Below are 24,099 nucleotides of genomic sequence, written 5' to 3'. Positions count from 1 at the left end.
CACCTCTGACCCGCGGCGGGCATGAGCGTTCCAGAAGGTTCTGGAATCGCCGGGCCCCGGAACATGAATGGTTCATGCTACAAGCCCTTAGCGCATGCGCACTTGTAGCCCGCGGCGCAGCGCGGCAGGCGGGCTGTGGGCGGGCACGGAGACCATGCTGGTTCCGGGGCCGGGCGGCCGGAGCCGCACATGGGCCGGCGGCGGCGCGGGGGCGGGGCCGAGGCGGTGAGTGCCGAGCGCCGCCCGCCGCCGCCGCGCCAGACGTGCCCGCGAGTCCGCAGAGCCGCGGTGCTGCTCCCGCGCTGCCGCAGGTGAGCGGGAACGCGGCCGGGCCGCCGGGCCCGCGCCGCTCTGCCCGGCCCGGGGAGGGCGTGGGGGCCCTCACCCCTTTGGCCGCGGTTACCGCGGGGGCCGCGCGCTGGGAGCGGCCGGGCCCGAGAGGCGGGAGCGGGGGGCGGCCGTGATGCGGGCGGTGCGCCCGGGTGGCGGGAGCGGGGCCTGCACCTCCCTGCGGGCCGCTGGTGGCGCGGCGGGCCTGGCGGGCGGCGGCGGGGGGCGGGCGGCGCTGACCTTGCTGCGCGTGTCCTGCTGCAGCGCCATGTGCCCGCGGGGCCCTGCCCGGCGCGGGGGCTCCGGCGGGCCCGCGGTGGCGGCCGCGGCCTTGTCTCTCTTCTCTGTGCCCTTGGTGGCCTAGCGGGGTGGGAGCCGTACCCGAGCTCCCCTCGGCACGGCCCCGCTGCTGCAGCCGCGGGCGGGCGGGCGGGAGGGCGCGGCCCCCGCGCTGAGCACATGGAGCCGCGGGCGCTCCGCCGTGCCCTCGCCGTGTCCTGCCCCGCTCCGGGCGGGAGGCGCTCGGCCGTGCTGCAGGCCGCGCAGGGAGGAGCTGCTCCCCGCGGCTCTCGGCGGCAGGATCGGGGACACCCGGCCCGGTACTTGCTCAACTGATTGTGTGTCTCCATTTCAGCCGGTCGAAAAATTTAAGATTCATCCTGCCTGCTTTACTTCCTAAATCTGTTCCCGCTGTTTTCCCGTAGAAGTAGCCGTGCAAAATCATAATGCCTTTTTTTTTGTTTTGTTTTTCTCTACGTTTCTTTTAATATTTTAGACATGCTCCGTTTACCTACAGTACTCCGTCAGATAAGACCAGTGTCCAGAGCCCTCGCCCCCCATCTAACACGAGCCTATGCAAAAGATGTGAAGTTCGGAGCAGACGCGAGAGCTCTGATGCTACAAGGAGTAGATCTTTTAGCAGATGCTGTAGCTGTCACCATGGGGCCAAAGGTAATAGAAGACTCAGCCTTTATGTTAGCACAGACCTGGCTGAAAATACTCTAGCAGAGCAGTTGTTGGGTTTCTCTCGGTGGAGCTGCGCGATTGCATTTGCAGAACTGCAACGCAAAGGGGTTGGGGAATGGACAGGCTCCTGCCAGCAGCTGTAGTCTCATGTCCACCAAAAGCGGGACAGTAGTGCATGTGCTTTTTGTAGTAACAAAGTAAAATTGCTTGGATTCCTGTGAAAGGTATGTTGTATTCGTCTAAACAGTTTGAAGGTTAAGGAGATGTGCATAATGTGTTACCAGCTCAGTCGATAACCTGTAACAGTGCAGTAGATAATGTAACTATGTGTGTCGTCGGCTTGTTTAATTAGCATGTGGGTGGCTTGGTTGGATTTTTTTATGATACTTGTTTTGTTTGTTAGTTTTTTTTAAGAATTACAATTTTGTATTAATTCACCTTTTAAATATTAACAAGCTTTAAAAAATATCCAAAGTGTAATGTTGAGTTCTCAGTTGGCTGGTGAATATTACCAGCCTAAATGAAATTTCGTGGTAAAAGCATTCATTTGTGTTACCCTATATTCTGTCCTGGAGAATAGAGATCTGGGGGATCTGGGTCCCTTGGAAAACCTGCTATGGTATTCTGCATAGTCATGCAATGTGCAGTAGGGCTTGAAATGAGATTCCTCTTTTTGAGGAACAGACCCTGATTTTCTTGGGGTTTATGTGAATATCTGTTCCCTGTAACAGCATGTGCATGATAGTTCTCCTGAGGGCTGCTTGGTCTCTGTAACATCATTTCATGTATTTTCTGCACATTTTTGTGCTCTACCAGCTTCATTCAAAGGCAAAAATGCCATAAAGCTGAGCAGGTGAAGGTTAAGGAACAATTGTGTCAGGAAACTGTGGCTACTTCCACAAAGGAACAAAGTTTAAGTAGTAGTTGGTTAATTTAACTCCTGGTTTTTTGGATCAGGCTACTCTGAATGCTGAAGCACAGTTCTAATCCACTGGCTAAAGGGCAGTTGCTGATGCAACTTCATGCAACCTTAGGGGATTTTTGTTGGTTGTGCTGTTCTTCATGTAAAAATGGAGAGGTTACTGCAGTGCCTGAGTCAGCCTCTGGCACTTTTAAGAAACATCAGTGTGGTGAGGAAACCTCCTTTGGGCCTGTTGAACATTTTAAGGAGCCCAGTTTGCAGTCTCACACAATCTTTTGGTATTGCTCCAGCAAGCTGAACAGAACTGGTTTGTGTGGGGGCTCAGCTTCCCAATACGCCAGACCATTCTAAATGCCTGTGCAGTTACTGGTGGTGTTTGTTCCCTTCTTCAGGAGCACAGACAGGAGTTTTTGCTGAGAGCAAGCCCCTTCGTGTGATTTGTTATCTGTGGGTTTTGTTGTGCCCCTCTTCTCAGCTGCAAACCAAACATTAGGAATAAGACCATATCGAAGTACAAAAGAGAATTAAGCAAACTGGGAGACATTATATGAATAACGTACTGGCAGCATGCTCTTCCAGAGAGGAGTTTTCTTACTCTTGATTCACCTTTATATATAGAAGTGCAGGTCAAATAAGATAGGAGTAGGGAATGCATTTTGGCACAACTGTTCCATGGCACAGAGGGAAATTTCCATAAGCTGTTGCCCAGGTTCAGCCTGAGGAACTGAAGCAGAACCTTGAGGCTGCTGGGGTGGTTGTGCCTCAGGAGCAGCGAGGCCTCGTGCCTGGCGGGCAGCCAGGGCTGCTTCAGTCATGGAGGCAGATGTGGGTGGGCACGGGGCACCACAGCCCTGCACGGAATCCTTGCCCGGCTCCCCTGGCCTGGGATCCCCCCGGGGCCGGCACAGCTGGGGCTGGAGCCGGACCTGGCACCCCAAGGGAGGGACCTGGGACAGTGCAGGGACAGTGCTGAGCTGGGCACTCGCTCTGCCTTCCCTCTCCAGCAGCTCCAGCTCTCAGCACAGTACAGGAGATGCAGGGCAGCAGGACACCAGAGGGGCTCCTTGAGTTTCTGCTGCTTCCAGCTCAAACTGGAGCGTGTTTGTTTGGGGCAGGTATTGGCTGTTGGAGTCACCTGTGAACAAGCAGGAGCATTTGCCTTACGGTGAACCTGTATGCTTCACAGTTTGCTGTGTTAGCTGTGTCCATTAGTTCTAATACTCCAGCTTTCCAGTTGGATCCAAGTGTGAGCTGAGATGAGGAAAGCTTGGTAAACTTGCAGTGTTTGAGAAATTACTGTAACATATGAATACAAATTTGAAGTGTTCTCAGTTGTCTTTGCTAATCACTCTTGAAGTTTGCAAGTCTGCTTTTTTTCCTTCCAGCACATGCAATAGAAATTGAGATTTCTATTATTTGTTTTTCAACCACAAAGAATGTTTATTGTGATCTGATGAAAATTTTGACAATTTATTCGAATTGCTATATTTTTAATTTTGGGCTAAAATATTAGCATTAGAGGGAATCTCTTCAGTTTTTTCTCTAAGGTCAGTGTTAGTTAATTGCAGACTTCAGCAGTATGGCTGAAGAATGGAGTCATTCTGTGGAACTGTAAGGCCTTTGAGCCATTTTTCTGTTTTTGGAGAACCTTGGTATTAAAGTGTGTGTTTGAGAAGTCCCAGCTGAACGCCCTGTGTAAGGTGTTCAGCTGTGACTGTTCAAAATTCTCAGTTGAGCTCTTGATGGTAACATGCTTTGGGTTGGCTTGGATTTAAAATTTGGTTTTTATCCCCCTAGGGAAGAACAGTTATTATTGAGCAAAGCTGGGGAAGTCCCAAAGTGACAAAAGATGGTGTGACAGTAGCAAAGGCAATTGACTTGAAAGACAAATACAAAAACATCGGCGCCAAGTTAGTCCAAGACGTTGCCAACAACACCAACGAGGAGGCAGGAGATGGAACCACTACTGCAACAGTCCTGGCACGAGCCATTGCCAAGGAGGGCTTTGACAAGATCAGCAAAGGAGCCAACCCTGTAGAAATCAGGAGAGGTAACTTCTTCCTGTTGTTTTTAATGTTTGATCAGTGTCTTTTATTTTTCATGTCCTAAATTCGACTTGTTTTCTGTTTGAAGAGCCACCATAAAGGGTTATATGATCTTTAGAGAACACAGTTGATGTTTTTTTATACTGCAGACTCTGAGCAACCATTAATTTGTCTAATCATTGTACTATTTTAGTCAGCCTATTTAATTTGTTGTAAGTGAACTACAATTAAAGCCATTTCTGCATTTAATTAATATAATAGCCATGTAAACAAATCTGTTAGGAATATTGATCATGACAATATTTCGCACCAATTTCAAAAAAACCCAGCACTGCATACACAAATGACAGTATGGAACAAGAATTATTTGGTTTTGAACATGCAGACAATGCATTTTTGCAGTGTGGATTTTTGTTAGAGAGGAAATCTGTTTGTTGTGGTGGGTGGGTGCTTGGTTTGTGTTTTCTGTGCTCTGTACCTTGCTTTGTTCACTCACAAGTGCCCTGTTCATCCTCAGGGGTGATGCTGGCAGTGGATGCCATCACAGCTGAACTGAAGAAGCTGTCAAAACCTGTTACAACTCCAGAAGAAATTGCACAGGTAGGAAAAAACACAATAAAATATAACCCAAATTTAGGCAACTGTTTCTCAGAAAAAGTTTTGTGAAGTTCGGTTTGATGAAGTTAGGTTGTGTGCATCTTGACACTGGGTACTTTTCTTTATACATCAGAAATAGTCTTGAGTTGCACTGCTAGAAGTGAGTTCACAAGTGGGCAGATTTTTTCATCTTCGAGTTTCATTCCAAAGTATGGTCTTAAAACATAAATGTATGTACTTAGGAAGAATTGATGGGAGCAAAGCTCTGTTGTGAATGGAAGTGATGGTGCAGTACTGAGGGTGTGGTGGATCTGCTGGGTCCAGGTGTGTTGGTGGTGCTGGGTTATTTGTGCCTGTGCCTGGAGGTGGCCTGGGTGTGAGTCCAGGCAGGGAGTCTGGCTCTGCTGCCCTGCCTTGGCAGAAATGGCAGTGTTGCACATGGTTATTCTGATTTTTTCTTTATCATGAGGAAGCACCTTGCACTGGGAAATGAGATTAAATGTCTTATTCTTTCAGGTTGCCACAATATCAGCAAATGGAGATCAGGAAATTGGCAATATAATCTCTGATGCAATGAAAAAGGTTGGACGAAAGGGTGTGATCACTGTCAAGGTAGGAACTGACCAAGTGACTCTCTTCTCCTGTTAGGGCTGGCTTCTGCAGCTCCCATTCCATAACTCCTCCCCAGCTCCTTTAGATCAGAGTTTGATCACTGTTCCCTCTTACATTCTTCCTGTTTTGGAGAGAAGCACATGAAACTGATGTGGGATCCAGAGCCTTTCAATCTATTGTGCATGATATGCTAAAGCTCTACTTGTGCTTTTGCAGCAAACCAGAGATTTTAATGCAGACTTTCTTGCATTTAACAGGATGGAAAAACTCTAAATGATGAACTGGAAATCATTGAGGGTATGAAATTCGACAGAGGCTACATCTCTCCATATTTTATTAACACAACTAAAGGTGAGTTACAATAAGTTAGGTCAAACACCTCCAGTGGTTTGTGTTAAAGGCTTTACAGTCCTGTATGCTGTGCACCACAGCAGATAGAGCAGGGGCTCCTTGCCCATCAGAAACTTGAACTTGCTAAAAGCTTGGAGTGTCAGGGTTTCCTTTTCCTTCTCTGCAAAGTGTTCCTGTGAATATCAGGCTGGCCTTGCAACACAGCAGAACAATGGAGAATTGAGAGTGGAGTCTTGGAGAAAACAAGTTGTCTTTTCTTAATGCAGTTGGAAAGTGCAACCATTGCACCAAAGCACCTGCTTAAGTTAAGTTAAAAGAATGCTTGATATGTTTTTGTAATGGACCTGTTCAGATAATGCATGTTGTTTCTGCAGGGCAGAAATGTGAATTCCAGGACGCTTATGTTTTAATCAGTGAAAAGAAAATCTCTAGTGTACAGTCCATAGTTCCTGCTCTTGAAATTGCCAATGCCAACCGCAAACCTTTGGTCATCATTGCTGAAGATGTTGATGGAGAAGCCCTCAGCACTCTAGTTTTGAATAGGTGAGACTTAAAATCCTTTTTTTTCTATGGTGTAAGGCTCGTTCTTCTCTTACCTGTGCCAAAGAAACAGCAGCTTTTAACCCCACCATGCTTTGTATCAACTCAGGCAGAACTCCAGTTGTGTCTAACTACCTTTTTGAGAAAAACCACCTCAGTTTGTGATGGTCTCTTTGTTTGCTTGACTGGTAGAGCTGCACTGAAATAATTTGGCATACTAATTAGACTCATTCTCTGAATTTTTGTCTTTAGACTGAAGGTTGGCCTTCAGGTTGTTGCTGTAAAAGCACCAGGTTTTGGTGACAACAGGAAAAACCAACTTAAGGACATGGCGATTGCTACTGGTGGTGCTGTAAGTAATGATGTTTTCAGTGGCTTTTTGCTGCAAGGGATGTTAATGCTTTTCAAGGAGGAAAATACTGTGCATTTCTAGATCTTTAGCTTGTATTTGCTGGGTTGCAGGCTGTATTCTGTTCTTTCAAAAATGTAACAGTAACTGATGTTTGAAACTTGCTGTTTTTTAAAATGCAGACTCTGATAATTGCTGTGTAATGCAGTCCTGGCCAACCATTTGTCCTTGTAACTGACTAAGGTCACATGAGATCTCCTTGCAGGATTTAGGTTTTCAAGGGAAAGGAGGAACTCCAAGGCAATTGTTGCTTCCATAAACAATTGCCTGGACTCAGATGTGGCAAATAAAATTATTTTAAATGTTTGGAATTGACTGAATGATTTTTCTTACTACTAAATTTTGCATATAGTTGATGCACTGATTAATGTCCCTTTATGCTGCCCTTTTTTAATATGCACTTCAAAATCATAGCATGATATTGGGACCCAGAGGAGGCTGTTGAAATAAAACTTCATGTTTAAGGTAATGGCAGCACAAAGTAACCAACCAGCAAACTGTTCTTCAGTCAGTGACATGTCAGAATCTGCAACTCCTCAAAATACAAGGAGATGATGGTGACAGGAGTGAAGGAAGCACCATGAAATGTGTCAGGGGAGGTTTTCAGGAAGAGCCTCTTCACCCAGAGGGTGGAACTGCAGCAGTGTGGTTATTCTGCACCGTTAGCCTGCTGTATGTGTTCATGTACTTGTAGATAAAAATATCTGATGTGTGAGGTACCTGTGGATTGCAGCTTTTCACATAATTTCTTTCAGGTGTTTGGAGAAGAGGGTTTGAACCTAAATGTGGAAGATATTCAGCCTCATGACTTTGGTAAAGTTGGAGAGGTCATTGTGACAAAAGATGACACCATGCTCCTCAAGGGGAAGGGTGAAAAGGGTCAGATTGAAAAACGCATTCAAGAAATAATTGAGCAGCTGGAGGTTACCACCAGTGAATACGAAAAAGAGAAACTGAACGAGCGACTGGCCAAGCTCTCTGATGGAGTAGCAGTATTGAAGGTATGAAGAACTTGGTAAAATCATGATGAACTAAAGCTTAGGCTTCTTGATTGCTGAGCTACAGAAGAAGACTTGCCAGTGTAGGAGAGGGTGGGTTGGCTTTCTGGCACTTGTTAGGCATTGGCAGCTTAACCTGGTGGCAGCAGTGCTGTCCCAGCTGGGCTCCTCCTGCAGCCCTTGACGTGTGGCTTGCTGTGCTGGCAGGTGGGCGGCACCAGCGATGTGGAGGTGAACGAGAAGAAGGACAGGGTCACCGACGCCCTGAACGCCACCCGGGCGGCCGTGGAGGAGGGCATCGTCCCCGGGGGCGGCTGTGCCCTGCTGCGCTGCATCCCAGCCCTAGATGCCTTAACTCCAGCCAACGAGGATCAGAAAATTGGTAAGCACATGACTGGAGATGGGTGTGGAAGTGATACAAGCACGCTTTCCCCTGTCCTGAAGCTTTATCAGGTGGCTTTGTTAAAGTCTTTGCAGACAGACAAAATCTAACTCTCGAGACTGTGAGGCAAATCAAATGGAAAACAGCTTTGTGTCATGTTGCACATAGAGAGTAATAATACTTGTTACTATTTTTTGTAGAATTAAAACTAAAATGTGCATGACTATCCTGCAGAGATGGCATTTGTTGGCAAGTGTCAAGTAGCAGGGAACCTCTCCTCCTGGAACTGACAAAAATAGCTTATGTTCTTGCTCGGAGAGTTTTCTCTTTGTATTGATCTCCAGCACTAGGGCATTCCTTGGAAGTGGGAGTGGTGTTTGTACAAGGAGCTCCAGCTATCTGTTTCTTGCAGGCATTGAAATAATCAAGAGAACACTGAGAATCCCAGCAATGACTATCGCAAAGAATGCCGGTGTTGAAGGATCATTGATAGTTGAAAAAATCCTGCAGAGCCCATCAGAAGTTGGCTACGATGCAATGCTTGGGGACTTTGTAAATATGGTAGAAAAAGGAATCATAGACCCAACTAAGGTAACCTAAAGCTCTTAATTGTCAGCTTTGCTTCCTCCCACCTCCTGTGATGGTCAGCAGGTTTTAAGTAGTTTCTTGCTTACTTTTAGGTTGTGAGAACTGCTCTGATGGATGCCGCGGGTGTTGCATCTCTCCTATCAACAGCAGAGGCAGTGGTGACTGAAGTTCCTAAAGAAGAAAAGGAGCCAGCAATGGGAGGAATGGGTGGGATGGGCGGAGGAATGGGAGGTGGCATGTTCTAATTCCTGGCGTAGGGATGCATCATGAGCTGTGCTGTTGAAGACTGACAGTTCTGACTTCAAAAACTTGAGCTATCAGTGTGAGAGGATGGATAGTGACTGAAGTGAGGCTGGTGTTGAAAAGAATCACTGTAACCATCAGTTACCGGATTTCATTTAACACACGTGTAATTGTTTACAGTCATTGTCCATGCCTACAGATAATTTATTTTGTATTTTTTGAATAAAGACATTTGTACATTCCTGATAACTGGGTTGCAAGATCCATCTACCAAGGTCCTGATTTGAACTTAATTAAGGCACTTGATATTCTATTTCAGAATTTCTTGGTGCTTGCCAGTACTAGAAAGAACTTGGAAGCCACTGTGCGTGAGACTAGACAATTGTGTACAAAGTAGGCAAATAGAGTTATGTGACCTTTATGTAATAAACTGCTCAAAAGTTACAAAATGTATCACCTCCTTCATCTGCACACCAAGCCATAGTTATGGGAGAGCCTGGACAGCCTGCTGTTGCTTCTAAGATGTAGTAGAAATTGACACTTATGCTTGAAAAAATGACAGGGCATTTCACTCCGAGGAACATTCCTTTGTCTAGAATGTTTCTCAGAAATGCAAGTGCTTTAATTTTGGTAAGAAATATCTAAGCTGAACTGCACTACAGTTCTTTTGAAATATTAAACAATGCTCTGAAAACAAGGCACGTGCACTGACTTTATTTTGCCCTGTCTATCTGGTTGTTTCACGTGCTGGAACAGGCCCAGTGCACCTTTCACACTCCCAGGGGAAGAGAAGTGCCCTGAGGTATCAAACAGGTGAGTCTTTGCTAAGAAGGAGTTCTGGGGGTTTTAGATCCTTCCTTTGCTCAGGTGTAACATGTGATTGCCTCCTCACCTTGAGCCTTCCATTCTTACCTTCCTCCTCTCTGGGGTGCAGGATTTAGTGATTTTGCACTAGAAATGTTGCTTTGCCTCTTTGTGTTCTTTGCCCTGGCATCACCACTAACATTGTGCAGTCTTTTCTGCTTTCCAGCCTGCAGAACAATGGTGTTCCCAAACTTGTGTATGTTCATACCTGATTACCTCAATCAAAACTGCTTTACAACTTCTCAGTTCTGTACAAATGACCTTCATCCACCTGTTGCTTTCCTCAGCTTCCTGCCCTTAATAAGAACTATCCTTCCACAGATGGGATGTGTGACATTCTAATTTTAAGTAAAATTATCTGAAACTCTTTCAGGGGTGTCTTTATTTTCAAACATACCTGTCTATGTTATTTAATATGCTGTTCTTCATTAACCTTATGGATTACATGTGCTGCAGAGAAAGGACCAGCTTCAGCACCTGGCCTGAAGCTTCATCTAATATCAGTAAGAAAATTTGGTAATGCAAGGCAGCATAAAGTAAGGATTTAGAATCTGTTCAAACCTATTCACTTGGTTTTTTCAGACTGGGAAGAGAACATTCAGGAGTAGAAGTACTGAACATGTATGTAATCAGGATGATGTTATCACAGTGGGAGTATGGTACTGAAAAACCTCAAAGAATGGAGGTTTAGTGCTCTCTTACATGATGTATGATAACAGCTGGCCTGGGCTGTTTTTGCCTGCAAGGAAGCACAGGGCCTCCTGTTACCTGCTTCCAGGGAGGACAGCACAGGTACCTGGTTCTCAGAGGTAAACCTTGCTTTGAAGTTGTGTTTGCATTAGGTGAGATGGAGGTAACCAAAGTGCAGTGTGTACCAGGGAAGGAGTGGCAAGGAGCAACTTCAGCCTGCCAAACGTACTACAGACTCCAGAAGACAGGTGCACTGGGCACCACTGGCTGTAGCTGAGACTGCTGCACTGGGATTACAGTGCTCCTTATGCATTTCATCCCTGAAAACAAGGGCAGTGAGAAAGCAGTTGCTGGTCACTCTAGGGGCAGTGGGAAATCCCTGACTTACCTCTGCCACTCATTTGAATTCAAAGCACCACTCCTCAGTGGCAGCCAAGCTGTGCCATTCTCTGGGAAGGCAGTGTGTCAGTTGGCCTCTGCCTGGGCAGAGCTGGCCGAGTTGATGCTCTGAAGTTGCATTCCCACCAAGCTGAGTTAATAAGTTACAGCACTGAAAAACGCCAGGAGCTTGGCTAGGGCAGAGCTGGGGCTGTGATTCCAGGAGCCGTTTGGCGTTAACGGCAGCCGAGATAGCCTGGCTTACAGCAGCTGCCTGGTGCCTGGTACTGATAAGGCTTTAGGCTGCACTTGATTGCAGCTTTTGAACATTCTGTCTGTCTGTCTGAGCAGGTGTGCTTGGCACAGGGTAAGATCACACCCAAGCTCAGATAAGAAATGAATGCCCCAAAGGAGGAGCAGGGCACTTTGTACAAGTGAAGTGTACAGACAAGTTTATAGCTGGGGTTGTTACAGTTTCCCTTTACGTCTGATGAACTTCATGCAGCATCAGCTCCCGAGGAATGCTGGTTTCTGGGCCGTGGAGTTTGGATGCTCTTCTTTCAAAGGCAGCAACCATCTGCTTTACAACTTCATCAAAAAATAGTGTAGCAAGTTTTGAGTGTAGAAGTGAACGAAATTCAAAAGAAATCTGTTTAAGAAAATAAAGATAATTATTTTTCCTATATATACTGTTGTAAAATGCTGTTACAAATAGACAACTCCTCTCATTCAGTTCTCTGAAGTAGTCATTTATATTTACCTAAAATGTCTTTTCTTTTTTAAATGGTTCATTACAAAAGAGGTTTGGGAAAATGAAAAACTACTGACAAACAATAACTTATTTTGTGCACAGAATTCACTTGAGGGACAAAAGCTGTCTGAAGAAAGTCCTGCGTGGCAAGACAACAGACTAACAGGTAAGCTGGAGCATGCCCAAGAAACTTAAAAGCGACTTGAAAGAGTTACCTGTTAAATGCCAATGTTTTAAATCAGTCTTTCCTTTTGGTGGCAGTAGTTCTGGTAAGTTCAAACAAGCAGTTTTATGACTAAAATTACAGATTTGTTTGTGTGTCACAGCTCCCACTCCTGACCTGACACCAGCAGTCAGTGAAATGGTTGGGAGTTGGTTAATTTTTGTTATTCCTGAAAAATCAGATTTAATGCCACAAGGAGCAAATACAGCTTCTCCCCAACTCCTTATGAGCAATGCATATAACTGCAAAGCAGTAGCACAGAAGTAATTAAACAGCTTGGCCCATAAGCCAAGTGTAGCTTCATTTACATTTGTTTGACCTCAAGCATCAATAAAATTAATGTGCTTCTTGCAAGTCTGAGAGCTGTCATTGAGGGCGTGCAGAGTTCTGCACAGTGGGGATGTGGAGTCTGGCATTGTGTTCAGCAATTATGTCAATCTTAAGGTATGCAATACATTAATGAAGTTTGCAGGTGGTAGAAAGGGTGGTGTGCTTCAGTCTATGAACCAAATAATTTCAGAGCTGAAACCAAAGTAAGAAAAGTTCCCTGCTGTATGTGGATGTCTCCTGGAATCAGGCTGGCAAAACAGGATTCAGCAGCTTGTGGGAACCAACATAGCTCATAACTCAAATAATGTTTTCTAAAGCAAACAAGCATTCTTGAAGTTTTCTCTGGAATATCTGTAATTGCAGGGCCTGTTTTGAGGAGCTTGTTGTGAAATGTTTATCATCCCTGCCTGCACATGCCCAGAGGCAAGGAGCAGCAGGGCAGGCACCGGCAGAGCTTCAGCTCAGCCAACTGCACTGCCTTCCTTTGCTGCCTCCAAACAGGCTGAGCAGTAAGATGTGTTGATAGTGTTCCCCCCAGAAAATGAAAATGTCCATGTCCAGTTCCATTTTTATTCCATTTAACTGAAGTTCTTGACCCAAAATGTCAAAATGTGGCTTTGGTTTGTGGAGGTGTGGTGCGGTTTTCTCACAGAGCCTGTATGTAGAACGTAGGCTTTAAATGGTTGTTTAATTAAAGTTTTTTAACTGATTTATGGCTTGGGTTAAAAGATAGCTTATATATGTTAGTAGAAAGAACTGACACTTATTTGCCTACAGAAATGCAAATAACATGAGCACATATCATGCAAACCATTAAAAATTGTGATTCTTTGAGCACCTGTAGATTAATTTTTACTGTTAAACTGCATGAAGTGCAATATAGTATTAAGCTGAAAGTTAATAACCCAAGGAGGTTAATGTGCTAGTTTAAAAATATTCCAAAAGCTTTTCCTATTCACTGAAGATAATTTTCAAAGCAGGGTATTCCAGCAGATGGCAGCAGAATTAGCCCAGCTCTGTGTACTTTAGCAGCCTGTTCCAACCCCCAGCTCAGTGCTTTGTTACACACTTTGTTAAAAAATGCAAGAAAAATGTGATGGCAGACAAACCAGAGAACACGGAAGAGCAGTAACTGGAATGGAAACAGCTTTTCTGGGAGTGAAATCAGGCTAAATCAGGTACTGGATTTAAAGAGCAATACTTTTGGGCTGCAGTGATATCCCATCACAGATTAGAGACAGCAAAAATCTATTACACTTGTGTTAGAGAAGGAAGGAGTAAGGCTTAAAATACGTGAAAGAGTAAAACTGGAAGACAGGAAATTAAACTGACCACACTGCAGCCCAAACAGGACAGATGGCAGGACACTGACTTTCTGGTACCATTTAGGTTGCAGAGTGATTAAAGAATATAGCCAAGTATATTTAGCATTTCTCCTGCACTGGACTGTCTAAAAACTTCAATGTGTTTAGTACTGTAGGGTGAGAGGTGCCTGTCCCAGACTGTTTCAGGACACAGGGACACCTCACAGAAGGCTGCTGTTTCTGAACAATACTGAAATGGTTTCCAACAGTAAAGTCTGCAAAATATTTTTTGGACAGAACTGACTAAAGCTAACTTGTTTTCTGTGTTTGTTTAAAGAAGTAGTAGAGGCATTTTAAAAAGTGCTCTCAGTTGAAGATAAGTGTTTCTATGTTCTGTTCCTAGCATGTGGTACTTTAATTACCATACTTACTGAAAAATCCAATGTACATGTCCTTGGATACCCAGGGATACCAGGGCTCAAACGCCACACTGTTTCCAAGTGATTAAAGAGTTTCCCATCTGTGCATGATGCCTAAAATAAAGGTTTGAAAATCAAGCTACAATTAGGCTTTTACAAATGTGACAAACAGGTATTACTGAAGCTTGTGTTTACATTTTGTTAAATAGTGATGGTTGTGGCATAGTTAAACCTGTTCTTACAGCACAGCCAGCATGAAATCCAACATGTCAATTATGTCAAAGTAACTGAGGTCCTTCCAAGGCAGAGGAAAACACTGTGTCTGAGTGTCATAACACAGATCTGTGGCATGATGCACAGAACATGCAAATACATAAACTCAACTGGCTTGGAATTTGTAGAGAAAATTTCTGTAACTTTTTCTTGGGTCATTTCTGTACAAGTTCCCATTGTTAGCCCAAGGAGCTCTGCTCCAAGAGACTGCCCCCAGGGAATAGGTGTTGTTTGGCTTGGAGAGCTGTGCTGAGGTGACTCATCTCAGAATAATCACCAGCACAAAAACACCGACATTTCTCTTTCCAGGAATGAGATAATGCATGGCCTTGCTACTTCTATATCAGAAAGGGAAGGAGTAGAAGGAAGATTAGATACAATGAGCTGGGCCTGCTTTTCCCTACTGCTATCAAAAGAGCAGGAAAAATGGGAAAACTGCCACTGTGTTCCCCTTTCTAAGTAGCAAACTCACTCCATGCTTTCCCCTCAGCAAAAACTGCTGTTACCAATCTGATTTATCCATTGTTTAAGCCCTAAAAAGGGGGAAACCTTAAGCAGCAAACCCATTCCCATCTTGTGCCTGAGCAGCACACAAGGTTCCTTTGCCTGGAGGTACTTGAGAGGACAGTGAAATGGTCCAAGCACACAATCACTTCCCTAGAAATGTTCCTGCACTTCTGTGGACATCATGTAAACCTCTAGGAAAAGTAATTGCAGCAGAGAAAAGGCTAATGAGCCTCAGGGGAGGCAATCTGAAGAAATGGCTTTCCTCACCACTTTTGTGAGTCTTTTTTCTGAGACAAGAATTCTTCTTTTGAGTGAATTAAGAGGGAAAAAGAGTTGGTAAGCCAATCTGATAGCTGTGTGAAAGAAAAAAGCCTGTCTTCTCAGGAAACTGTAGAAAAGGAAAGCTCTCAGATTTTCCATTATAGCTGCTCAACTTTTTTTAATAGAGAATTAATCTTTTCTTTCCAGAATCAGTAAGGATACTGAATAAAGGCATTTTGCATATTCCTTTTTCCAATTTCCATATCCCCTGTACTTCAGAAACTCATTTTCTGTTAAGTGTCTCTTATTAGGAAGCCTAGAAAAGAATAGTGAAATAGAATTTTCAAACAATTATCTTGAACAGCAATCAAATGCTATAATTTCCACTAGTTATTCCAAACCAATCAGGATCTGCCAAGGGAGAGGCAGTTTTGCTACAAGGAATCTGTTCTGAGCCATTATTTACCAAAACAGATTTGAACATATAAGACAAACAAATAGAAGATCCAGGGATCATTTAAAATATTTTACTTGACACTTTTCTACTTTTCTCTTAATTATTGCTCTTGAAAAGCTGAAAGGAAAAATAGAACTGCTTCTCTTGTGAAAAAATTAATTGTAAAAAATTGACTTTAAATCCACATTTCCTTCTTCTCATCACTATATTGAATAACCATCTCTTCAGCACATTGTACTGAAGCTTAGCTTTTATTTAGACTTTTCATATTAACTATTTAAAACTGTGAGAAGAAAAGTAATGACAGATAAGTCATTATTATTCATGAAGGCATCAGAAGCTAGAGTTGTCTGACAACTTTTAACTGAGTACTAATTTTGCATTCAGAGATGCTTGGACAAAATAAATTAAAAAAAAACAAAAACGAAGCAAAAATGTTAATATCTTCATTTAATGCCTGCCAGCTTTGCAAATAAAGAACACATTAAAGAGTGATTTCCTCTCCTCCCTCATGTGGCAGGTTCTTTTAAAACACATTCAAGTTCTCCCCAGTTTATCTAAAGTCTTTAAAGAAAAGCAACACAAGTTTTGAGCCACACAAAGAACTTCCAGCATCGATTTTGTTTTGAAGCAAGATGTTCCTGGAATGTTCAAATTCCAACACACAAAAGTTAAGGAAAATTATGGTTAGGAGAAAAGAAAACTGCAATTACCTTAACTAAATGTGGTCTCACTAGGGTTACAATGGATGTGTATCTCTCTACTACAGGAGGGAATCCTATTTCCAGCTCTGCTTTGCAGTACCCCGAGCGCCTCGAGAGAATGTCGGACTTTTTACACCAAGGAACAAAGAGTTTGTAATTCTCCACAACAGCAACAACTTCATACATCTCCTGCATGGAATACCTGGGAATGGACACAAGAACATTACAGTTACAAGGTATTTAAACTTCACATTACTATTCAAAATCCAGGATGGTTTATGTGGCATAGGCAGTTGAAAGGTGGACATAGTCACTACCACTGATTTTGGAAATTGAAAATGCAGCTTTGCTAATTGCGGAAAGCACAGTAATACACTGGTAATTGTTTTTTGCATAAAGAAGCAAAATATCACACACCATCCAGCAGTAGCTTTAGTGAATAATGAACCTAGTGCCTGCTACTTCCTTCATTGAGCCCAAATAAAAAAGCTTAATTAAAAAAACAGATGCAATGGGAAAACCTTCCAGCATCACAGAATGGCTGATGTTGGAAGGGACCTCTGGACCTCATTTATCCAACACCCCTGCTCAGGCAGGATATTGAAATCAGATGAAACACTATTAGGGCAGCATTTTAGCTGATTCTGCTGTAACATGGCAAAGTATTACACAGCTATGGGTTTTAATTTTTCATTCTGTCTCTGAAACAGATGGGATTAAGCATGTGCCTAATTTCCTTTAAAATGAAGCATATGTTCAACAGCACTTAGCAGTGAGCACTATTGGACAAAGGCCCTCTTTGAGTGACTAGGCAAGATCTGTTGCAGCTCAAGAACTATGAAAAAAAGGATTGTTAAGTATAGTAATAATAAAAAAAAAAGTTAATAAACAGTTCATACTGTTGTGGACCAGAGACTGGGAAAATCCCAGTATCATTGCATAAACTGGGATTTTCCCACTAGCTCTAAGGCAAACAAGGTTTCAAAATCTTTGTCTGTGTGAAGTTTGTTCATCACAGAACTAATTACTTTTCTTCTTTTAAAGAAATAAGAAAATCTTGAGAAGTATAATATAATGTAAGTGCAAACTTTAGCATGTGTTTGGGAGAGAATGGAACAGGGTTTTCACACCTGTTGAGTTATTCATATTTTACTAGATGAAATTCTTAGTGTATTACTCCATTTCAAGGTTGGCTTTGTTTTGTCAAGGAATGGAACAGTTATTTCTGCTCTTTCTTGCTATGGGCCAAGGGCTTTGGGTTCCTACATTTTTAATATTATCTTTCAGGCTGGTAAACCTAATCTATACAAATTCTGAAAGTCAAAACTCCTTTCTATGCTCCAGAGTCTTACATGTGACTTCAGGGATACCCAGTCTTTTGAACTACTAGTGTTTTGGATTAATTACAGCAAATACAAAATCAATAAGCATTTAAAGCATCTTTCCACAGTCTTATACCAACCCTATAATTCTTCTCTCAGAATACTCTTTTCTTTTATTTATTAGTGGTGCAGCAACATTGAAGAAGTTTCTTGAAAAAGTGTGGCTCATCACAGGAGAAGTTCTGGTCATCAGGATACCACAAGAAGCCAAGTGCCTGAGAGAGGGAAAATGCTTTTAGATGTGTTTCACATCAGCAAAATAAACAACAATGCATTCAGGTAAGACAAACCATCTCTTGTATAACATTATAGAAAATGTCAGCCAGATGGAAAAACAAAGGCTTGTAACAATATAAACTGTCAAACACACAAGGGCCACCCTTTTTTTTCCTCCCTAAGAGGAGCTAAAAATAGCCCCCAGTGATGGCAGCAGCAAGTGGCAGAGTGCAGGACAAAGGGCCCCATTAACCACTGGCAGACTGAGTTCATGCCCAGGTCTCACATGCACTCAGCCTGCAGAAGAGGCTTTCTAAACAGCAAAAACCAGGCACAGTTTGCAATGCTTTACCCTTTTGGAATACACTAATCAGAGAAGGGTTCACTTGGGAACAGAAAGCTGAACTCTGCTAGAATCCCTCTGCTGCCACCCTTCTCTTAAAAGGACAATTTCATTTGAAAGTCTTTCAGAAGGTGCTTTGTTTACCCACCTTTCAACATTTTCTTCAGAAAGTATCACTAGAACCTTGGATGCAGTGTTTTCATAAGTAAAACTCAACAAATTACCTTTAAAAGTATTGGTAACTCCAAGATTGCACCTCGGTGTTCTCTGTGAACATCTACACTAAAATCTAACAAATATTCACTGTGTGTAACAGTTCTGCTAAATCACTGATTTTCCTCAGATCAGGTCAGTCAAGATGCAAAATGCTGCCTGAGGAGCTCTGAATTTTGGCACCAGGAAAGTAAAAATGCCACTATTTGCCCAGAATGACTCTACAAACATAAGCTAACAAGCAACTCAGGTCTTTTACTGATCTTCCTCTAACTATACAATCAGGACTATACTTCTGATTCACGTGGTTAAAAATGGAGCCAACCTCTTTTACTCTCAGAACTAGGCTTCTTTGGGTTTGGTTGGTTGCTTTGTTGTTTTTTTAGACACAATGAACAGGTAGATGCCCTTTTTCTTTTTCTTTTTTTTTTTTTTTTTTTTTTTTTTACTAAGCACCAAATTAATCAGCAAATTAGTTACCAATTTTGAATGAAATGTAATTAAAATTAGCAATATGTTCTTTAAAATCAGCATAATTAAGAATTCTTATGAAATACAGTAGTTTACCCATGACTGAGCACATCAGCTTACATGGTCACTGTATTAGGAGTCAGGTAAATAACAAACTGGTAGAGTTTAGAGGAAAATAATCATTATTAGCAGCTGGTTAGAAACAATCTACAAACTTTTTAAAAACCAACTCTGCAGCTGGGATATGAAGCATGATGCCTGAAAACACGCTGTAATCACTGCAGTTGAAAAGAAACTAAAATGGGACAGAAGTATTGCATCAAAATTAAGAGAGAATAGGTCCACTTTAAAAGCCTTTAGACTCTGCAAATGTTGGTAACAGTATCTCAAGGGATGTGGACAAAGTCTGTTTTTTTCCAGACAGACCATACAAGACTGTTAAGGAAAAGTTTTGGCAGGAATGCTGGAAGAGTGCCAGTAACATTGTAGCTGCCTCAACCAGATTCACAGAAGGTGTTCAAACGTGTGGAGCAGACCTCATTCTGCACAGCTGATTTACATTCCATTATCTGGGATATGTACAGGACACAGTCCAAACCAGTCACCAGGGTTTGTCTCCTGGTTTGGTTTTCACTGTAATGCCGTGCCAGTCTATTGTTTCATGCAGTTTTATCTGAACTTGTTTCAGCCACAGGGCTGAAAAACAATCCCTCCAAATAATCTCTCAGCTGCTGAAAGACTGTGTCCTTGCCACTTGAGGAAGGCAAGGTTGAGAGGCTGTAATGCTAACAAAGTATGGTGAGACTCCGTCCCTCTCCCAGTTTTATCTGAAGAACAGATGCTGTGAGAATGTGCTGGGCTGGCTCCCAGGCCAGGGAAGCAGATCTCTAAGAAATCCCTTGATTTCCATGGACTGTCACGTGTTTTTGTGAACCTGACCTGGGCCAGTGAAGAAAAGCCAAGCCCATTCCAGAATTCAGACACACCTGCCATCTCTGTATTTATCTCCTGCCAGTGACAGAAGCATCTCCACCCACTCCTGCCACTCGCTGCTTCCTCCCTGAGCCCCTGAGGAGTGACCACGGCATCACCCAACTCCCATGGCCTGAAAAGGAAGCATTTCTGGAGTATGACATGCACATGCAAGTGATCCATAATCTGTGATTCTTTTAAATTTTATTTTTTTAGTACCTACACAATTTTCTAAGCCTGAAGATTAACTTTTTTGAAAAAAATGGCTCTCTTAACTCCTCAGTGCAAACATTTAAATTAGTGCCAGAAGCACGCCAGGGTAAATGTGTTTACAGTACCCCAGCTGATACTTTCATCAGGTTAGCAATATCTGACTTTATGGTCTGCGAGGCACGAGTTGATCCCATTCAAATTCTTTGCCAACAGCTGCTTGTATCCCAAAAAATGAGTGTACCAGCAAGTGTGCTCACTAGCATCTCAGTCTGAATAAGCACACGAGACTAATTTCCCACCTGAGCCCTTGAAGCCTGCTAGTGAGCACAGTGAGGTCCTGCCGAGCTGGCAGCAGGTACAGAGTGCATTCCGGGGACAACTGCGGCACTGAGGCGTCCCCAGCTCCAGGGCTTCAGTAGCACAGCGCTGGGTTTGATCCAGCTTGTGCTTGCTTAAAGCCAGCTGCCAAGATCCCTGCAGCTTCCACTAGAAACATTTTTAAACTGAATTTGCAAGCAGTTCCTTAATGGGTTTCCTTATACCCAAACACCATCCCAGCAATTGATTTTGCCCTGGAGACTCTAATAAATTTCTCTTTAAAACAGCAATTTTGTTGGCCAGGACTGAACGAATTTAATATTGCAGACACAACACTGAGATTATACCACAAAGAATATACAGTAAAAAATGTGGTCCAGCGTTACATTTTACCACTGCACAGTTAACAGTTCTGTCAAATGGCTGCATGAAATTTGACATCATGACCCAATCTCTGTTTCACTTTTTGACAGTTTTTATGAGGATGACAGAGTTCGATAAAGAAGCACAGCAGCGCTGCCACGGTGAGACTCCATCCCTCTCCCGATCCCTCTCACAGCAGCACTGCCGTAACTGTGCTAACAGGTGAACCTTTTACACTAAGATTTTCAAATCGCACTCTCTCATCTGCTTGCTTTTTTTTCTTTCAGATGAAAGGTTAACTCTTCACCAAAGCATATTGTTTTTCTCAAGCTGTTGCAGCCAGCCTTACACACGCTCAGGTGAGAAGGAACTTGTTGCATTATCTGAAGCGGAAAACATCCGGGCGCTCCCTCAGCTTTGGACGGGTCGCTCCCGACTCTGCCACTGTCTCGGCAAGCCGGAGGCGAGTTTCTAACCGGGCACGCGGCCCCTCTCAGTCACGCCCGCGGTATCCGCGCCTCCCCCCGTACCTGGCGGCGGCCGCCGTGGCCATCGCCGTGCCGAGCGCCGCGCCGCTCCGCGCCATCCCGCCCGCGCTGCTGCGGCCGCTGTGCCCCGCCACGCGCGGGGCTGCCCGCCCTGCCTGCGGGGGCGCGGTCACGGGACAGCGCGCGCGCCCGCGGCGCCCCGCCTGATTGGCCCGGCGGCGCGCGAGCCCCGCGCGCGGCCATAATTGGGCTGGAGCGCGGGGGGCGCCCCCGGCGAGCGGCGGGAGCGGCTTCGGCCCCGTGTCCGTCCGCGTGTCCGTCCGCGTGTCCCGCCCCGTGCCCCATCCCCCGCAGAGCGCCTGACCCGGGCCGGTCCGCGGGAGGAGTCGCTGGTGCTCGTCCCGCCTCTGCTCGGTGCGTGCTCAGGGTTACAGTCAGCAGCAGCTTCACAGCAGGGCCACAGACCTGTCGGTAATCACAGAGCACCGTCTGACCACAACTGGGGCCAAAGAAATCAATTAATTAATCGACTAATTAACGCTTTCTCGTAATTCACCTTTCAAATAACCTCTCTCAAGGAAAGCGTGTGTTACAATTGTGATTGGAGACCTGCTGTTTAAACACAACTCATCATACTTTTCATATTGTGTGTAATACGTGTTTACATAAATTGTTAAAAGGTAAGACTGCAAAATCTATTTCCATAAAATAGTTTGTGTTGGCTTTTTTTTTAATTTTATTTTTATTTAGAACCAGGTATAGTCTTGACTGGGAATCTTGAATTAAGATTGGTATTTTCACATCCTGAACTTGACTTGTGTCTGGGCTGCATGCACTAGAAAACCAGCCTGGATCTATTGCCAGCAATGTCCCTCCAGCTACGGGAGGAACCCATTCCCTCCCATTTACAATGTAAATGAAGCAATGTTAGTTAAAGCTGTTGGACGCTGAATGCACTAAGAAGTGAGAAGATTTCTGGGCAAAAATCACAGTTCAATTATATAAAACTACAACAACATCCTCTTCAGAAAATTGATCCTTTTAATTATCCCAGCCTCCTTGCCATTAGCAAAACCACTCATCATTAAATAAGCACACCACCAATTTGGATGACAGACTCAATGGAGCAGCTTTTACTTTACCACCCCAGGGCATGGAGTTTTTCAGATAAGCTGTCCTGCAGCATGTCTCATTAACTTGATCAGAAACAGAAATCGGTAAAATCCCATGACCTCCAGTGCAGGTGAAGAACAAACTGCAAAGCCAGAAATACAAACACAGCCCCAGTCCTGTGCTGTCCTCCCCTCCTCTAGCCCTTGTCACCGACCTCATCTGTGTGTTGTGCAACTCCCACGAGTGCTGCTGGTATTGGCTGGGTTCTGTGTCTGTCGTTCCAGCTTGCTCACGGCATCAGGAATTACCTCTTACAAAGACTGATGTCGTTCAGTGTTAGAATATTTGAAGAGCATTGACAAGTTCAAGGTGATGGATTCCAAAGGCACTTAAAAGGGTTTTGCCTTTTTTGTTCTCTCAAACCTTGCTTGATACCTGGTGCTGGAAGAGAGAGCTGCATTTACTAACTCTGACAGGAAGAGTGGCCCAAATTAATCCTTAACACCAGAGGGATGCAAGACATTTCTAATGCATCAGAAAGAGATGTACTGTAGGATCACACAGGCTGGGTTTTTTTCTAAATGTTATTTTTTTATAACACTACCATCATTAGAAGGTTAGGTTTAAATTCTGATTATGAGGTTTATACTATTAAAAACAATAATTTTAATGACACGTTTCAGTGGGCAAAGAGTCAATGTTTGACAAGGAGAGCATATCCCTGTGGAAAAAAGGGCTATTTTTTATTCAGCTCTGTTCCTACAGATGAGTGAAAAGAGCAGCTGGTTTACCATGTTCCTTAGGCAGCCAGAGATATGCTGAGGAAAACAAAAGTATTGCCATTGTGTTCCTGCTTATACATGAGTTTTGAATAATACTTGCCTTTGAAAGATCTCAAAATACCTCGCAATTGTACACGTAGGCTGGGAAAAATTATCTACATAGGTGATTAATCAGGATAAAAAAATCACATAATTTTTTTTTATATTTCATATAGCACCAGTTGACTTGGTGTTAGTAATAATTGAAGTATTTGGCTGTAAAGGATTAGACTTGTTTGATCTTCATAAGGTTTTGGTGGACTAAAAAATCCAGAAGATGTTTAAATCTCAGTGCATATTTGCTCACAGCCAGATTTGAAATCCAGCTACTCTGTTCTTACTCTGTCCCACTTCCAAAGCAGTGCTGTGCGTATGTATTGAAGTGCTCAGGAAGAACATGATCTGCACCAAGCCATGCAGAGCCCGGGCTCAGCTGGGGCAGGCTGGGGAGATTGCTGTGTGGGGAGGGGCAGGTGTCTGCAGCAGCCCTTGGCCAGCACCCTGCCCCTGCCAGCCCTGGGCCTGTGCCCGGCTCCTCTTGGCAGAAAATCTACCAAAACACCCTCAGACTCCCTCAGGGGAGCCCACAGGACTGTGGGAGCATAGATGACTGTCCCATCCCATCTTTGATTTCTCTTCCTCAGCCCACCCTTGCTGGCAGTGACACAAATGGTTTGTGTTCAGGTTATGCACATCCTGCAGAACACCCTCATGTGAAATCCTCCACAAAGTTTATCTTCCTGTGTGTTTTTTAACTCACTGGCTTGCCAGTGACAAAAAGGATCCTTTCTATATTTATTTCTTCTTGACATCAGAAACAAAATCGGGACTGGAAGAGATTTTATTTTGTGCTATTTTTTTCTTTTGCTCATATTGTTTGAGAAGTTTCCACAGAGTTGAAACAGCTGCTGTGGTTAAATATTTCCTCTCTTTGTTTTAAGAACTTGTGCCCTTACCTTTAATAGACACATGGATGTCAGTGATCTGTCCCTGGCACCTGGAGCTGAGCACAGGCCTGGGCAGAAGGAAGCACTAGGAGTTT

The 24,099-nt window shown here is 43.9% G+C and overlaps 2 protein-coding genes across 2 annotated transcripts; one reads left to right on the top strand and one right to left on the bottom strand.

The window, feature by feature from the left end:
• Positions 1-217: 217 nt before the first annotated feature.
• HSPD1 (heat shock protein family D (Hsp60) member 1) lies at positions 218-9,680 on the top strand. The gene is made up of 12 exons (XM_058027976.1): positions 218-311; positions 1,106-1,281; positions 4,016-4,268; positions 4,781-4,863; positions 5,377-5,472; positions 5,730-5,823; positions 6,198-6,366; positions 6,616-6,715; positions 7,528-7,773; positions 7,978-8,152; positions 8,565-8,743; positions 8,833-9,680. The coding sequence occupies exons 2-12, from the start codon at positions 1,108-1,110 to the stop codon at positions 8,983-8,985; spliced, it is 1,722 nt and encodes a 573-aa protein (XP_057883959.1). The 5' UTR covers positions 218-311; positions 1,106-1,107; the 3' UTR covers positions 8,986-9,680.
• COQ10B (coenzyme Q10B) lies at positions 9,133-21,221 on the bottom strand. The gene is made up of 5 exons (XM_058027978.1): positions 21,166-21,221; positions 17,607-17,741; positions 16,154-16,346; positions 13,955-14,056; positions 9,133-11,564 (listed from the first exon to the last, which is right to left on the bottom strand). Exons 1-5 carry the CDS (start codon positions 21,219-21,221, stop codon positions 11,397-11,399), a joined length of 654 nt encoding a protein of 217 aa, XP_057883961.1. The 3' UTR covers positions 9,133-11,396.
• Between the last annotated feature and the right edge of the window lie 2,878 nt (positions 21,222-24,099).

Source organism: Melospiza georgiana, chromosome 7, assembly GCF_028018845.1.
Source record: "Melospiza georgiana isolate bMelGeo1 chromosome 7, bMelGeo1.pri, whole genome shotgun sequence".
Taxonomy (NCBI): domain Eukaryota; kingdom Metazoa; phylum Chordata; class Aves; order Passeriformes; family Passerellidae; genus Melospiza; species Melospiza georgiana.
The sequence above is the reverse complement of the archived record's forward strand: the minus strand, read 5'-3'. Positions and strand labels throughout refer to the sequence as shown.